We start from the raw sequence: 17,417 nt of genomic DNA on the forward strand, positions 1-17,417 counted from the left end.
TCTTTCCAGACTTGAAGGTAAATTTTATATATTTAATCGTAAGTAGAGAAATAATAAATTAATTACACTTACTAATTTACATAGAAAGGTTCGTATGGGTCTGCATCTATCATATACAATAGAACCCTACCCTGTAAATGCGTTTGTCAGGAGTGTTGTTGGCTTAGGTCACAGTAGCGGAGGTAGAGCTACAGTCTCAACAGAATAACGATCTTTCAATGTTTCTTTAGGAACATCCTCCTTTAGTACAGTAACGGCTTTCGCAAATGGATGTCGTAGCTGCTGGTGATATGACTGTGGTCCATGAAACTTCACCTTCTTGGATGTTTTAGTTGTGGGAGACACCGATGGAAGATTGAAACGAAGTTTTGCGGAAAGTCACGCACAGAGACATATCTGCATAACTCCAGCCATTATCCACAACAAAAGATGGTTGCCATTGGAAGTCTTGTGACAGAACCGAAGTAATTTGAACGGCGGTACATCTGGACCACGAAGTAAAACATGTGAAACAGGTTTTCGAGAAAAATGCCTATTCTGAAAAATTAGTAAATAGGGTTCTTCAACCAAATAGCAACACACAGAAAGACAACAGTACAACACAACGATGGATGAACACAATTTATCTTCCCTTTATCAAAAAAGTAACTGATCAGATTGGAAACATCTTACAGAAATGTAACATCAGATTGATTTGTAGACCAGCTACAAAAATGTCAGGAACACCTGCCTAAAGGATAAAGGTAATGTTTGCTCTGCGAAGATGAGCGCCAAATACAGCTGTCGATCGCGAGGAGAGCAGAGGGGATACACAGTTGGGCTGTGTGTTAGGTACGAACAGTCAAGTTTTGGTTTCGTAGCAGTATGCAGAAAAAAAAATGGAGATTTTTGAGAATTATATTGTAAATTAATAGAAGGTTTTTGATAGGAAAAGAATTGATTTTTACATTGGTACGATTATACTCTTTGTGAAAACTGAATTACAGATAATGATTATGTTTGTTTTATTCGTGGCAGCGTTTTGATAATGTAGCATCCTCGGTTCGTCAGGCATCATGTATAGAATCTTCTTGATTTTCATGTTTTTGTTGTCAGGGTTTATCGGAATTTTGTTTAAGAAAAGATTATACGTGTTACTTTTATTCTTGGATTATAGTAACGGGATTGCAGGGAAATGATAGAAATCTGCGAAGATGAGCGCCAAATACAGCTGTCGATCGCGAGGAGAGCAGAGGGGAACACAGTTGGGTTGTGTGTTAGGTACGAACAGTCAAGTTTTGGTTTCGTAGCAGTATGCAGAAAAAGGCAGTTTAACGTTAAAACATAATTAACATTAGAGATTCACTTACACTAAAATACATTTAAACAGGTAACTACCACGGTAAGGTCAACATTGCATTGGGACTGCCAAGAGAAGCGTAAATACATGGCTGAAGAAATTTACAAGTCTTTATCCACTATCGAAAACAAAGTCTGCTGTAGCAGACAGTGGTAATTAACTACAGTTTTCCGAAACCAAAATCATGCAGTGACGAACTGTTATGCTCACCTTATAGAGAAGGCACAGAAATATACAAACACGTTCATAATTTTAACAGAAAAGAAGAAGACATGAAATTTAGTGATATCACAGTGGCGACACTCCGTCTCGTTTTTGGTACCCCCAACGATAGCAGCGACCAGCAATCGACACTTCTGAGTACGATATCGGATGAGTGCGAATGCTGAAGTTTATATTGATTTGTAACAGTTTTTACCATAGGGGATGTTTTTAATGCCAAAAAAATCGACAACAACTAAGAAATCACACCACATCTCTGATTACTTAGTTTCCTAAAGGGGCTGGAAGGTTCGAAACTGCATTACACGACAGTTTATTTATGATTCTCTTGTAACGTACAGACATTTAGTGAATAATATCGTTTTTCTTTAATAACAAAAAATGCTAATAAACACCAGAAAACCAGACATTTCACGAATAGATGTCGTTTGTCTATCGAACAAAGCAGAGTTTTATTCGCTACAGTTTCAGCCAAATCAGTGAATGTGGAACGCAGGAAACATATATGGAATGTAATCCCTAAATTATTTAACGTATCAAATAAACCACCACAACTGTAGCTTAAGGGAAAACCACATAGACGTGATAAACCATCAAAACAAAAAAGTGAGAAACTAATTCCGTAATTGTCGGTAAATCTGTGCCACGAAAAGGCAATATTATTCAACACTTTCGTTTTTGAGGCAAAAGTTATTACATTTAGAAAAATATTCGTGTATTAGAAAGTCGAGTGAAGTGTAAGAAAGAGCGAATCATTTAACACTCTAAAATTTTTTTAAGTGTCAGGGAAAGTGCGTAGGACAATAACCGCAAGTAACAACAAAAATACACACTTCTCATGCATTAAATGTTTATATTCTGTTGCTTTCAGTGGAATAAGCTGTGAATATAGACATATTCGAAAGTATTTCTTCATAGATACATGAGTTGTAGCTTATGTCATTGAATCAGTGTGGTTAAGCTGTTTTTACCTGTATTTCACGATAATTCACGACTCCTGGTAATTTACTAATGCATGGAATGCAAAGTGTAACCTATTCGACTAATTGGGTCGAAAATAATGAAAAACGTTACGATTACGACGCATGTGACCATCTGCTTTCTCACCGCTTTGTGGGCTAGTGTCGTTCAGCTGTCCAACGGTAACAAATTTCGCACCAAAGAGTGTCGTGAGTGTATTTATTGGACTGTGGTGATATACAGGCAGCAGTTCTACAGAACGGATAGATAAGTTTTATCTTTGACGGACGATAATCAATAGTTAAGTTTTATCTCTGCTGATCACGTGTCAACTCTAGCACACTCCTTGCCGACTATGTTTATTAATCGCGCAAAGATGGCACTCGGTGCGCTAGCTGATGGGAGCGGCTGTAAATGGGAATCGCCTTTGCAGTCGCTCCCATCAGCCACTGCGTCGAGTGTCAACTTTGTTTGCGCATACAATACGCCACACTCCGACGTCCGACCCATCAGTCGTAACTAGCAGAGCTTCCAAAGACGCTAACTACAGCTCTGGACGATACGTTACGTACGGAAAAGTTTCATGGGCCAAGACCACACAACGCGGAAGACATACCAGCAGCTAAGACATCCTCTATTGTTTATAACGTGCGTAGTATCGCACCTACGTTACAGTGAATCGCTGGCACATCCTTTTCCAACCGCACACGGCTGTGATTCACAACCTTTTATACTCTCCGTGTCATGTTACTCGCTTCGTATCTGCTGGAAGCTGAGTTCCAGTTGTCCCTTGGGAGCACCGACCAGTTTCCCAGGGTCCTTCATCAATGGCTGCGGAGTCTTGGCGGTCGGGCTGATCCTGAAGTTGCTGATTATATGTGCCAGGGCGGTCTTGGCGACCAACTGGCCCAACCTAGGACCTGAAACAGCCAACAGCTCTTAGCTTGTGCCACTAACTACAGACAACTGCCATGTACGAACCATTGTAGCGCCCAAAAATGTACCAAGAAAAGAGGGAATCAAGATATTAACATTGGAATTTTTATACAGTACTGGCCATTAAAATTGCTACACCAAGAATAAATGCAGATTATAAACGGGTATTCATTGGACAAATATATTATACTAGAACTGACATGTGATTACATATTCACGCAATTTAGGTGCATAGATCCCGAGAAATCAGTACCCAGAACAACCACCTCTGGCCGTAATAACGGCCGTGATACGCCTGGGCATTGAGTTAAACAGAGCGTGGATGGCGTGTACAGGTACAGCTGCCCATGCAGCTTCGAGACGGTACCACAGTTCATCAAGAGTAGTGACTGGCGTATTGTGACGAGCCAGTTGCTCAGCCACCATTGACCAAACGATTTCAATTGGTGATAGATCTGGAGAATGTGCTGGCCAGGGCAGCAGTCGAACATTTTCTGTATCCAGAAAGGCCCGTACAAGACCTGCAACATGCGGTCGTGCATTATACTGCTGAAATGTAGGGTTTCGCGGGGATCGAATGAAGGATAGAGCCACGGGTCGTAACACATCTGAAATGTAACGTCCACTGTTCAAAGTGCCGTCAATGCGAACAAGAGGTGACCGAAACGTGTAACCAATGGCACCCCATACCATCACGCCGGGTGATACGCCAGTGTGGCGTTGATGAATACACGCTTCCAAAGTGCGTTCACCGCGACGTCGCCAAACACGGATGCGACCATCATACTGCTGTAAACAGTATCTGGATTCATCCGAAAAAATGACGTTTTGCCATTCGTGCACCCAGGTTCGTCGTTGAGTACACCATCGCAGGCGCTCCTGTCTGTGATGCAGCGTCAAGGGTAACCGCAGCCATGGTCTCCGAGCTGATAGTCCATGCTGCTGCAAACGTCGTCGAACTGTTTGTGCAGATGGTTGTTGTCTTGCAAAAATCCCCATATGTTTACTCAGGGATTGAGACGTGGCTGCACGATCCGTTACAGCCATACGGATAAGATGCCTGTCGTCTCGACTGCTAGTGATACTAGGCCCTTGGGATCCAGCACGGCGTTCCGTATTACCCTCCTGAACCCACCGATTCCATATACTGCTAACAGTCACTGGATCTCTACCAACGCGAACAGCAATGTCGCGATACGATAAACCGCAATAGCGATAGGCTACAATCCGACCTTTATCAAAGTTGGAAACGTGATGGTACCCATTTCTCCTCCTTACACGAGGCATCACAACAACGTTTCACCTGGCAACGCCGGTCAACTGCTGTTTGTGTATGAGAAATCGGTTAGAAACTTTACTTATGTCAGCACGTTGTAGATGTCGCCACCAGCGCCAACTTCGTGTGAATGCTCTGAAAAGCTAATCATTTGCATACCACAGCATCTTCTTCCTGTCGGTTAAATTTCGCGTCTGTAGCACGTCATCTTCGTGGTGCAGCAATTTTAATGGCCAGTAGTGTAACAATGTGAGGAGACTGAGGTAGTGTCACGTTTTCACGTTCCAAGAACGGGAAGAGACTTGAAAAACTTATGATACCGAAAAGAATAGTAGTTATCCACTCAGTACTGCTGGTAGCTAGATTACACTGATACGTGAAAGCTAAGCATCATTTCGCAAGAATAATCCTAAAAAAGAATATATTCAAAGAACGATATCTTACTGAATTTGGTAATCCTGTTATGTGTAAATCTGGCATATATCCCGAGAAGTGATAATGAGATTAGGAAGCAAAAACCAGAAAATTGAAAAGATATATTTCCACACATAAAAATAATGTTAGGGTGGCAGTGAAGGTACTTTTCAAACAGAAAAATCGACAACTGTAAAACTAACTATCAGTATCCCAAGGGAAAGTGGTAGCGCTATTGCTGTTCATGATGCACCGAGAGGGTGGGATGGAGGGGGGGGGGGACACAAACACGCGGAAACACTAGAACACCGCCAATGGAAAATTGTACTGGAATGCAGGAGGATCTGAACGAATTGACGCATGGTGCAGGGAATGGCAATTGAATCTCAATGTGCTGCGAATACATATAAAGAAAGATTCTTTATCATTTAGCTACAATATAGCAGGTCAGCAACTGGAAGCAGTTAATTCCATAAATTATCTGGGAGTAGGCATTAGGAGTGATTTAAAATGGAATGATCATATAAAGTTGATCGTCGGTAAAGCAGATGCCAGACTCAGATTCATTGGAAGAATCCTAAGGAAATGCAATCCGAAAACAAAGGAAGTAGGTTACAGTACACTTGTTCGCCCAATGCTTGAATATTGCTCACCAGTGTGGAATCTGTACCTGATAGGGTTGATAGAAGAGATGGAGAAGATCCAACGGAGAGCAGCGCGCTTCGTTACAGGATCATTTAGTAATCGCGAAAGCGTTGCGGAGATGATAGATAAACTCCAGTGGAAGACTCTGCGGGAGGGACGCTCAGTAGCTCGGTACGGGCTTTTGTTGAAGTTTCGAGAACGTACCTTCACCAAGGAGTCAAGCAGTATATTGCTCCCTCCTACGTATATCTCGCGAAGAGACCATGAGGATAAAATCAGAGAGATTAGAGCCCACACAGAGGCATAACGACAATCTCTCTTTCCACGAACTATACGAGACTGGAATAGAAGGGAGAAGCGATAGAGGTACTCAGGGTACCCTCCGCCACACACCGTCAGGTGGCTTGCGGAGTATGGATGTAGATGTAGATGTAGATATTACGTTGGCATGATTAACATCGCGTAGAAAAGTCGTTGACAAGCACAATAGCTTCCAGGTCTTGTATGGTTTTGAAGAGAATCTCAGGCCATTCTTTCTGAAAAAAAGTGGCAGGTTCAGGTAACGATGATACAGGTGGATAGTGCTCGCGAAACCTTCTCTCCAAAGTAGACCATAAAAGCTCAGTGATATATGGTGACTGGTGGCAAAGGCAGATGCGACAGTTCATCCACATGTTCACAGCACCAGTCCTGTACCATCTGAACTGTGTGACCAAGGATCTAGTAGTTTTGGAAACTAACATTATACCCTGAGATACTACTGTATAGCCAAACTGGTCACTTAATAATGATTTTGTGACCATTTAGTCTATGTGGCTGTACAAATCTATCTCATGGCACAATGTTTGTTTCCCAACGGAGATGCTGTGTTCCAGCAATATGACCTCCGTGGGGCCCATGAAGTACCAGTACATTGCTGCCCAAATCATCATCGAACCTCCGCCATGTTTCACTTTGGGAGCAAACTCTGCCAGAAGTTTGGAACAGTGTGCAACAAGACTCATACGGCCAAATTACTTTCGTCCGCTGCTGCACATACCAAGTTTTATGGCTTGGGAAGCATGTTTTCCTGCCATGGGCATTTGCACTGGTGAAGAGTGTTTTGGAATTCCAGCTCGCTCTGCAAAATTCCTGTTTATGGAGCTCCCTTCTTGTTGTATTTGATGCTGACAGGGTTCGCGAGGGCGACATTCAGTTCTGCAGTGACTCTTACAACTGTCGTCCCATTTTTCGTCACAATCTTCTTCAATGACCGTCTGTCACGATCAGCCAACCCTCACTTTCGCCCTATTGTGACTCAGCGGACGACTTTCTTCCACTTTCCTTGTGTGCGGTATAAATCTTCGACACTATGTGGCTTGAAACACCAAACACTTAGGCTCCCTTGGTTTTGGAAGCACTCACCATACTCCCTCTCTTTCAGTCTCTTCGCCTGTGTTTCGACCGGAATAATCACTGCAACAGACCACTGCTCAGGAGCCAGTGATGATCAGTAAAATTACGCAACGGAATTTAGTAAAAAACGCAATCTGTTTATGGAGGCACCAAGCACGGAATCCTGAGTGGGCCTCATTGAACTCCTGTCCGTGGACATGAGATTAACTGCCTACAAAAATAAAATCATAGAGTACAATAGACTCACCATTTGTTTCACAAACGATGTATTAAAACTTGTAAGGATTAACCGTTCATTACTAACAATTTCAGTTCAAATAGTACATGGGTGTGAATCTCGAAACTCTCCCGGCGTAAAGAGTAGTCCATGAAGTTTAGGGAGTGCAGTAGGATAACGTCGGCTTCTTACCATGATATTTCGGATGGCAACCTTTCAGTCACCTTCAGGTGAGTGTTTTGCACTGGAGATTGCTAGTTCACATCGCAGCCTTCATACAAAAATTGTCGCAAAGACAGCCGCTACATGAACGACCACTGTCGAATTACACGCCCTCTTCGAATACTGCTCCATCTATGGCGTGCAGGTCTATCTGTAATGAGATACTACATGCTCTCCCTCTGTCGGAATGAGCAGTTGCGCAGTTAAAATTTACATATCAAAATGAATGAAATTAAATATCATTAATGTGTCACCGGTCTTAACATTTTTTCTTTCTGAAGAAATTAAAGATATCACCGGGTCCCACACCTTAGCTAGCTGAAAGCCGCGATCACGATTAAATAAGATCTTCCACCGATGCCTTAATAATTGAATCCCAGAAGGATCTCGTCGAGACCAAGATTTCCGTGGCAGAGAAATCCATAAAAAAAATGCTGTGGAGGTACAATGCTCGGCTTTGGCCGGCTTACTGGGCTACGAAAGGCGAGTGTGGCGATCATATTCAACGCATCTTTCACGTACTGTGCGAGGTGTCTCAACAATTTAGGCTTTGCCACACTGGCAAGGTATTCTGTAGATTCCAGCCTTCGGCAGTAGGAGATCGTCCTTTGCCGAACCGAAAAGAGAACACTTCTTTGTAGCTGGACGAAAGGTTATTTTGACTTTGTTTTCTTAAGAGTCTGCCTATTTCCGACTAAATATTGCCGACGTACGGAAGGAACGCCCTGGACTTTAACAGCACCTTCTCCTCTTGATCGCGTGGGTAGTCACGTTTCTTCTTCCTTAAAGTTGTGCTGATCTAAAAATGGTTCAAATGGCTCTGAGCACTATGGGACTTAACATCTGTGGTCATCAGTTCCCTAGAACTCAGAACTACTTAAACCTAACTAACCTAAGGACATCACACACATCCATGCCCGAGGCAGGATTCGAACCTGCGACCGTAGCAGTTGCGCGGCTCCGGACTGAGCGCCTAGAACCGCGAGACCACCGCGGCCGGCTGTGCTGATCTGATTGTGAGAATATCCATTATCTTTGAACACTGATTGTAGGTGTCCCAGCACCTTCACAAGGCTGTCTCCATCAGACACATCATGAGCCCTGTGAACCAACGTTCGAAGGACGCCCATAGTTAGTGATGGGTCGTCGCACCTAGACGCCTGCAATTACAGGTCTGTATGTGTGGCCTTACGATAAACGGAATGCCCCAACGATCCATCCACTTTCCGTCTGACCAAGACGTCAAAAAATGACAGACAGCCGCCCTTTTCAAATTCCATCTAAAGTTTCTATTCTCACGGATAGAATTCAGATGCTGCAAAAAAAGTGTGACAGTTCTTCTTCACCGTGGGGCCACACTACAAAAGTATCATCCACATATCGCCGGAAGACTTTTGGTTTAAGTTTTGCCGAATCAAGTGTCCTTTCCTCAAAGTCTTCCACAATAAATTTTGATATCAGAGGAGAGAGAGAACGATCCATGCCTTTACCCTCAATTTGCTCAAAATATTCACTGTTTAATAAACAGCAGTTTGAGGAAACGGCACGCTCAAATAGCGCTGTTATATGATAGTAAGTTCAAAGCTTATGGCCTTCGTCATCTCAGACCCTGAAAGTTTGTCAGTGGAACAGTAGAGAAATAGAGTAACAGTGATTCGAAAAGCCCTCTACTGGCACTTAATTGTGATTTGGAGAGTAGTGATGTAGATGTAGCTGAGTTAGTTGACCTCTAAGTTAGCTTTCGCCAGTATTGTAATAATCAAAGAGATATGTACCGGGTGAGTGACGAAAAGAATGGGCTGGCACCAAGTTTACGGCCTTTCTCCTGACAATTCAGTGATGGTTGCTGTTCCTGCTACAACTGCATCTTGGAGATTCCAGCACAATTTATCATTAATTATTAATTATGGGGTTCTAGGCGCTTCAGTCTGGAACCGCGAGACCGCTACGGTCGCAGGTTCGAATCCTGCCTCGGGCGAGGATGTGTGTGATGTCCTTAAGTTAGTTAAGTGTAAGTAGTTCTAAGTTCTATGGGACTGATGACCTCAGATGTTGAGTCCCATAGTGCTCAGAGCCATTTTAACCATTATTAATTATGGAAGGGTCAGAGGAATCTTTCAAAATGGTTCAAATGGCACTAAGCACTATGGGACTTAACATCTGAGGTCATCAGTCCCCTAGACTCAGAACTAGGTGAAGCTAAATAACCTTAGCACAGCACACACATCCATGCCCGAGCCAGCATTCGAACCTACGACCGTAGCAGGAGCGCGATTCCGGACTGAAGCGCCTAGAACTGCTTGGTCACAGCGGCCGGCCGAGGAATCTTTCAATGGCAACATTCACGCTCCTATATTCATATAATAGAGATTCAGGACAAATAAAAATAAAGGAAAACTTCACCACAGTGCACGTTGATGGCAAATGGCCGTTCCCTCGGCTTGAGTGCCCGAGAAAAAGAATTCATCGATAAGAATAAACTCTTAATAGTTGCACCATAGAAGAAGTTCTGAAATTAATTTGTGAGTTTTACCCCGAGAATGACATGTAACGTTTCTCACAATCTCAAACACGTGGTAGTCACAAACAAAAAAAGCTGCATAAAATGAGTGGTAAAATTCAGAATAGCTGACTAAATTGGACAGGATACATTACTGTGAGTCACGATCTGCGAACGTAAGACTGTAGCTGAAATTTACAAAAAATAGGATAATTCATTAATTATGAATAGGCACTCTCACACTTAATCAGTGTCGCCCATCTCGCGTATCCCGCAACAATGCCGAGTGAACCCTTTTGGAACCCACGCATTCCGTTCCTCCGAAAGTGTCCAGAGAGCTCCATATTGTGAGGTTCCAACTTGTACAGGAGCTTCGTCCAACTCGAACAGAAACCTCTTTGTTACCTGGTACGTGCTTCATAAGGTTGGCATTTCTGCCACAATAGCAGACTACTTTTACTCCAACAGATCTACATACCCGAAATTTACCTTGTACACTCTTATTCATCAGGTGAGAGGAGGAAAGGATATATATACCGACATACTGCACATAAATGTATTGAATACGCTTGTCGTGCTCCGATAATTACCGAAAATCTTAGTAAAATGTGAGGTGAAGTACAGATAATATACTTTGTGGCCACTACAGACACACTCAGCTGTTCAGTCTCTTTTTTATGTAGTTTAGAGTTTGCATCCAGAATTGAAGTGCCAGATGTGGGTACATTAACTTAATTGTTCAACAAAATGATGAATCTCATTTAGAGACTCTTCAGTACTTCGGCCAGACCAGCAGAATCGTCGAGGATCAGTGTGTTAAGCATAAGCCTGACACATGTATGCAACGGCAGGACAAATATACTACCGTAGAACATTGCCTTGTATGTTGTATGTTAACCGGGGACCTAGAAACGACGGAGAGGCTCCGTCCCCGCCACAGCCGCAGTGGTCTACAACCCCACGACGACTACCACAGTCCACTTCACGTCTCCGCCGCCCCACAGCGAACCCAGGGTTATTGTGCGGTTCGGCCTCCGCCGGTGGAACCTCCCCCCTCCCCCCCCCCCCCCCCCCCCCCCCCGCTCCCGGGAACGTCTCACACCAGACGAGTGTAATCCCTATATTTGCGTGGTAGATAGAGTAATGGTGGTGTACGCGTACGTGGAGAACAGGCGGGATAAGGGGAACCAGCCCGCATTCGCCGAGGCAGATGGATTACCGCCCAAAAACCATCCACACACTGTCCGGCTCACCGGACCTCGACACAAGTCCGCCGGGCGGATTCGTGCCGGAGACCAGGCGCTCCTTCCCGCTCCGGAAAGCCGTGCGTTAGACCGATCGGCTAACCGGGCGGGCTACATTGCTTTAGTACCCATCTTCATCTGAATTACAACAGAGATCCTAGCGTGCATTTACAGGTACTTGGATAATGTTGTCAAGGAAGGAATTAAGATTAAATTAGTAAGTGACCTTACGAAAAGACGAAGTTCCTGTCTTAATTTTTCTTGGAGTCTTGTTCTCTGCCTGGCACTCATCTGTCGAGACATCGGCTGTAGTCGAAGACGCCACCCAGCTCCATTGCCGTAAGTTGTCTGAAAATTTTATACTCTGGAGGAAATTATTTACGAAAATATTGGTATCAAATTCGCTTTCTCAAATGGAACTGTAGGTTAATAATTTCTGCTGCTAGTGTTGTTGTTCTAGAAGGGACGATTTCAACAGCGTTTCACTCTTCAGAATCCGGTTACTCGTTTAAGAGTAATTTCAATATTTAGAATATATCATTTATCTTAATATGAAACGGATTGTTGTTTTATGCGGGAGTCTACAATTTCGTACCCAATAAAGAAATACGTCACACTGGACAAAGACGATACAGCGTATTTCGTTGTCGCTGTACTGGTATAAAAGGAGCACGGAGGAAACGTGGCTTTCATTTTGTATTTGTCGTTCACTAATGTCTAGCGCTGAGTTCTGATTAGTCTGAAAAAGTAAGTGTCTCTTACGAACCAAGAAAAACTACATATGCTACTTCTTTACGGAGAATGCAGAAGGAAAGTGAAATGAACAGCTGACTTGTGCACAGAATGACATTCCGACAGACGATGTCCAAACAGAATAATAACTTAGCGAACTCGCAAAACGTTGTTATGCGAAAGGCAGTAGAATATTAACCAGTACTTTAAACATAGCTGCGCTACAGCAACGGTTCCACGTAAATCAGACTAAGAACAGCCGACCAGTTGCAAAGGATAAAGTAATCTTTACCTAGGTTTCAATAGATATAAATCTATCTTCTTCAGAAGACGGCCTGGGGACAATGAACATCGTAATATATATTAAGGTATGAAACTTGAGTCAAGAATAAAGTTTAACATATGTTAGGAAAATATTGTATTACAAGATGTGAGAAAGATTCTTGGTACTTACAGTATTATAACATGAAGTGATATGTCCTTATCGTTTAGGCAAACATCCGCATAGTTACATTAATCATATAAAATATAGCCCTGAAAACAGGGTTTGTCAAACAAATAAAATAGGTACATAGAAGTTGCAGAGCGCCTAAGCGACTGAGTAAAATCGGCCAGCGTAGTAGCACAGCGGCCACGGCAGGTGGCGCTCATGTCGCGAACTATGTGCCGATAGGCGTACTGAAGTAACATTTGAAACATCAATATTAAATGCGTTCTTAAATAGAGTGATAATAAATAAATTGGCAAGCATTTAACATTCCCGTTATGACATTGTGGGAGGTATAGGAACAATAACGTAGATACATACATCAAAAAGACAGGTGGCGCTTCCGCCGTGAGTTACATGCAGTGGTCTATATAGCCAAATATAAAGTTATATTACCATATTAGTGAAGCCCATAGAACGTATATAAGTCAAAACATCAAGAACAATCAGTAATGGCTTTTAAGAAAATTACGAGACCTGGTCTACAATCCAGTTACTACGTAATATAGAATAAGAGAAAATTACATGAGGGCCGCTGTAGTAGCAGCCGTACATCGTGAAAAGAACACATTATATAGACGGTAGTAAACTGGAAGATTTGAAAGTGCATTATAGCTTCCTGAGGAAATAGACTACTGAGGTTACTAGCATTAATGTTATATATTACACAGTACGGGTTTAAAGCCTTCGAAAAATTGTTTACAGGCAAGGTTCAACTGATCATTCAGAATATTGCCGTCTTTGAGCTCTAGATGTTTAAAAATAAATAGCTCTTCCCACAGATCTAGTCTCCGTCCTTTGACCTGTCTATGTAGGATAACCGTGTCTTCTAACTGTTTAGGCGTATGGCCGGTTATCAAGAGGTGTTCAGCAAAGGTAGAGTTGCGAATATTCGTTCCTTTTTTACCCAACAGATGTTCTTTATATCGTGTTTTCACAGCTCTGCCGGTTTGACCAATATAATAAGAGGGGCAGTTATTACAGGTTAGCTTGTAAATACCTGAATTAGAAAACCAGTCCCTGGCAATCTCTACTGACTGTACAAGATTTCTTTTTAAACTGTTATCTGTAGAAAAGGAGACGTTACAGTTATATTTTTTATTTAGAAGACGTTTAATCCTATACGATAAGTTACCCAGGAAAGGGATGGAAATAAATTTTTTAGTTTCTGTGGTATCCGTGGGGAGAATATTTCTCAAAGTCGAACATTTTTGGGAGATTTTCTTATTGAGCAGGTAATCGATCATATTCTGGTTATACCCAAAGCGATTGCGGTTAATAATGGGTATAACCAGAATATGATCGATTACCTGCTCAATAAGAAAATCTCCCAAAAATGTTCGACTTTGAGAAATATTCTCCCCACGGATACCACAGAAACTAAAAAATTTATTTCCATCCCTTTCCTGGGTAACTTATCGTATAGGATTAAACGTCTTCTAAATAAAAAATATAACTGTAACGTCTCCTTTTCTACAGATAACAGTTTAAAAAGAAATCTTGTACAGTCAGTAGAGATTGCCAGGGACTGGTTTTCTAATTCAGGTATTTACAAGCTAACCTGTAATAACTGCCCCTCTTATTATATTGGTCAAACCGGCAGAGCTGTGAAAACACGATATAAAGAACATCTGTTGGGTAAAAAAGGAACGAATATTCGCAACTCTACCTTTGCTGAACACCTCTTGATAACCGGCCATACGCCTAAACAGTTAGAAGACACGGTTATCCTACATAGACAGGTCAAAGGACGGAGACTAGATCTGTGGGAAGAGCTATTTATTTTTAAACATCTAGAGCTCAAAGACGGCAATATTCTGAATGATCAGTTGAACCTTGCCTGTAAACAATTTTTCGAAGGCTTTAAACCCGTACTGTGTAATATATAACATTAATGCTAGTAACCTCAGTAGTCTATTTCCTCAGGAAGCTATAATGCACTTTCAAATCTTCCAGTTTACTACCGTTTATATAATGTGTTCTTTTCACGATGTACGGCTGCTACTACAGCGGCCCTCATGTAATTTTCTCTTATTCTATATTACGTAGTAACTGGATTGTAGACCAGGTCTCGTAATTTTCTTAAAAGCCATTACTGATTGTTCTTGATGTTTTGACTTATATACGTTCTATGGGCTTCACTAATATGGTAATATAACTTTATATTTGGCTATATAGACCACTGCATGTAACTCACGGCGGAAGCGCCACCTGTCTTTTTGATGTATGTATCTACGTTATTGTTCCTATACCTCCCACAATGTCATAACGGGAATGTTAAATGCTTGCCAATTTATTTATTATCACTCTATTTAAGAACGCATTTAATATTGATGTTTCAAATGTTACTTCAGTACGCCTATCGGCACATAGTTCGCGACATGAGCGCCACCTGCCGTGGCCGCTGTGCTACTACGCTGGCCGATTTTACTCAGTCGCTTAGGCGCTCTGCAACTTCTATGTACCTATTTTATTTGTTTGACAAACCCTGTTTTCAGGGCTATATTTTATATGATTAATGTAACTATGCGGATGTTTGCCTAAACGATAAGGACATATCACTTCATGTTATAATACTGTAAGTACCAAGAATCTTTCTCACATCTTGTAATACAATATTTTCCTAACATATGTTAAACTTTATTCTTGACTCAAGTTTCATACCTTAATATATATTACGATGTTCATTGTCCCCAGGCCGTCTTCTGAAGAAGATAGATTTATATCTATTGAAACCTAGATAAAGATTACTTTATCCTTTGCAACTGGTCGGCTGTTCTTAGAATATTAACCAGAAGGTGAGGAGAAACCCTACAACGAACAGAGCAAACGGAATAAGTTCTGCCAGATGTTTCTCATAACCCACATGTTGAATCTAGAGAAACTGCTAGTGACTCTGGAATTAGTTACCCAGCGTTCTCCGCATTTTAAGAGCTTTCATCCGTTTTATGTCAGTTTACCAGCAGATACTGAGGTAAGCTCAGAGATGAATTCTATGCCCAAGTCCCGACACCACAAGAGGATTTAAAATATCAAATTGTTGCAGCATATGCAAAGATACGGAAGGAATCTCTTCAGTCTGTCCAGAAGTCCTTGTACTACCGAAACGTGTATTGCTGCAGACAGTGGAAATTTCGAAAAATTTATAACATAAATATGAAGAGTACTTGTTGCAATGGTAAACATTAGAAACCTTGACTGTCGACGAAAGAGGCAGGAAAGAACACGTCAATAGCCACTCAGAATTCCAGCAACGAAGGATCACTCATACGTGAGTGTGAATGTCAAAGCGATTGCTACACACCGTACAGGCTGGGCGCCATTCCCAGCAGTACAGCAGAATGACATCGTGGCAACAGATTCCAGCCTAGTGTCGGCCACAAGAAGTGATTCAAGAGTTACTATTCATTACACTGACATAGCAGAATGAGTATCTGAAACGTAGAGTTATGCAATTCTGAAAGGAACCAAATGAGCTGACCAGACAATAAAAGCAGGAGAAGTGACGTCATTGCCAGCTCACGACAGCACATGTGTCAATCGCACATAAATATTGCTCACATCCAGTGGACACAGGCTCATTGTGCTGCCGATCAGCCTGGAGAAGGAACATATGCCGGCTAGCTGTTTACCCATCTAGCTGTCTACGAGCTCCTGTGGCAGCAAGTCCTACCGAGGGGATTCTGACACTGTCAGTCGCTATGCCATCATCCATGCTGGGACCGATGGGAAGCGCTGATAACATCAGCACTGAGCGCCCGTTAGCTTCTTCCTTACACACACACACACACACACAGATGGGAAGAACTTCGGCATCTTCATCTTCGACCTGCAGGCTTCCTTTTTTTTTTTTTTTTTTTTTTTTTTTGAGGGCTCAACTATGACTGTCGTCATCTTCCACCACGAGGGTCTCCGACTCCCATCCAGGGACATGCAGCTATTCATCCATTCATCCATCGTCACAAGGGACGAGCTGCCCATCACCTGCTCCTAATGGCACATAGAGTTGGTGGTGGCTGTCTTTCTTGTGTACAGTCTACGACAGGGCCATGGGTACACTGGTCTATAATCTGTGTGCTTCATATGGTGCAGGCTCGGCCTCATACAAGTATGGTGGGTTGCCAGCCTTGTGACGTCACAGGGCTGAGGCGGCGCCGTGTTAGCCACATTCCTGGGTGACACTTTGTTGATCAGTTGACCATGAACTACCACCTACCAGAGCATCTGCCGAGGTAGCCGCTACAAATGAAATTTTAAGGAAGTATTTTTGGATTTTCTTTTTGTTGGTAGCTGATATAATTTGTCAATGCAAGTGTGTATCTTAAACAACTCCTGACACGAAATTAGTATTTACACTTGTGATGCCTCAATTCCCTACTTTACAAATCCACTCAATTTTTGACGTGCACCTTTCTTTTAAGGCTCTGGCAGAAACAAGAGCTGAAGTGTTACCATAGTTAACCGATGTATTATCCTTAGACGGCATGACCATTGCCTTTTAGTTCATATGTCGGTCCAACTACATGTAGCCAAGTATGATTAGTGGCAGTTTTGAATTAAGCTTTTCGCCACTATTTTGATTTTGTAAACAGACATAGTTGCGTCAAGCTGGAGCGCTCTATCAGCCTGGCTCTCCAGTTGGTTATAACAACCCTAACTTGTGCATGAGACAGTTATCATTTTATGTTCAAAACAAATAAGTCTTAAGTTCTAAATAATTCTAAATATTGTGATTTCTCCGAAACTGCTAATCGAATTTTGAAGAGTCAAACGCCGTTTAATTCATCTCTTTTAGAATTATGATACTCGCAGGACAAATTATTACTAT

The 17,417-nt window shown here is 42.3% G+C and overlaps 1 protein-coding gene across 1 annotated transcript in view; it reads right to left on the bottom strand.

The window, feature by feature from the left end:
• Nucleotides 1-3,268: 3,268 nt before the first annotated feature.
• LOC126419565 (cytochrome P450 6l1-like) overlaps nt 3,269-17,417 on the bottom strand; it is an 89,616-nt gene continuing 75,467 nt past the window's right edge. The window contains exon 6 of the mRNA XM_050086753.1: nt 3,269-3,441. Coding sequence (XP_049942710.1) covers nt 3,269-3,441 — 173 coding nt within the window. The remainder of the gene's footprint in view (nt 3,442-17,417) is intronic.

Source organism: Schistocerca serialis, chromosome 9 (genome assembly GCF_023864345.2).
Source record: "Schistocerca serialis cubense isolate TAMUIC-IGC-003099 chromosome 9, iqSchSeri2.2, whole genome shotgun sequence".
Classification (NCBI taxonomy): Eukaryota; Metazoa; Arthropoda; class Insecta; order Orthoptera; family Acrididae; genus Schistocerca; species Schistocerca serialis.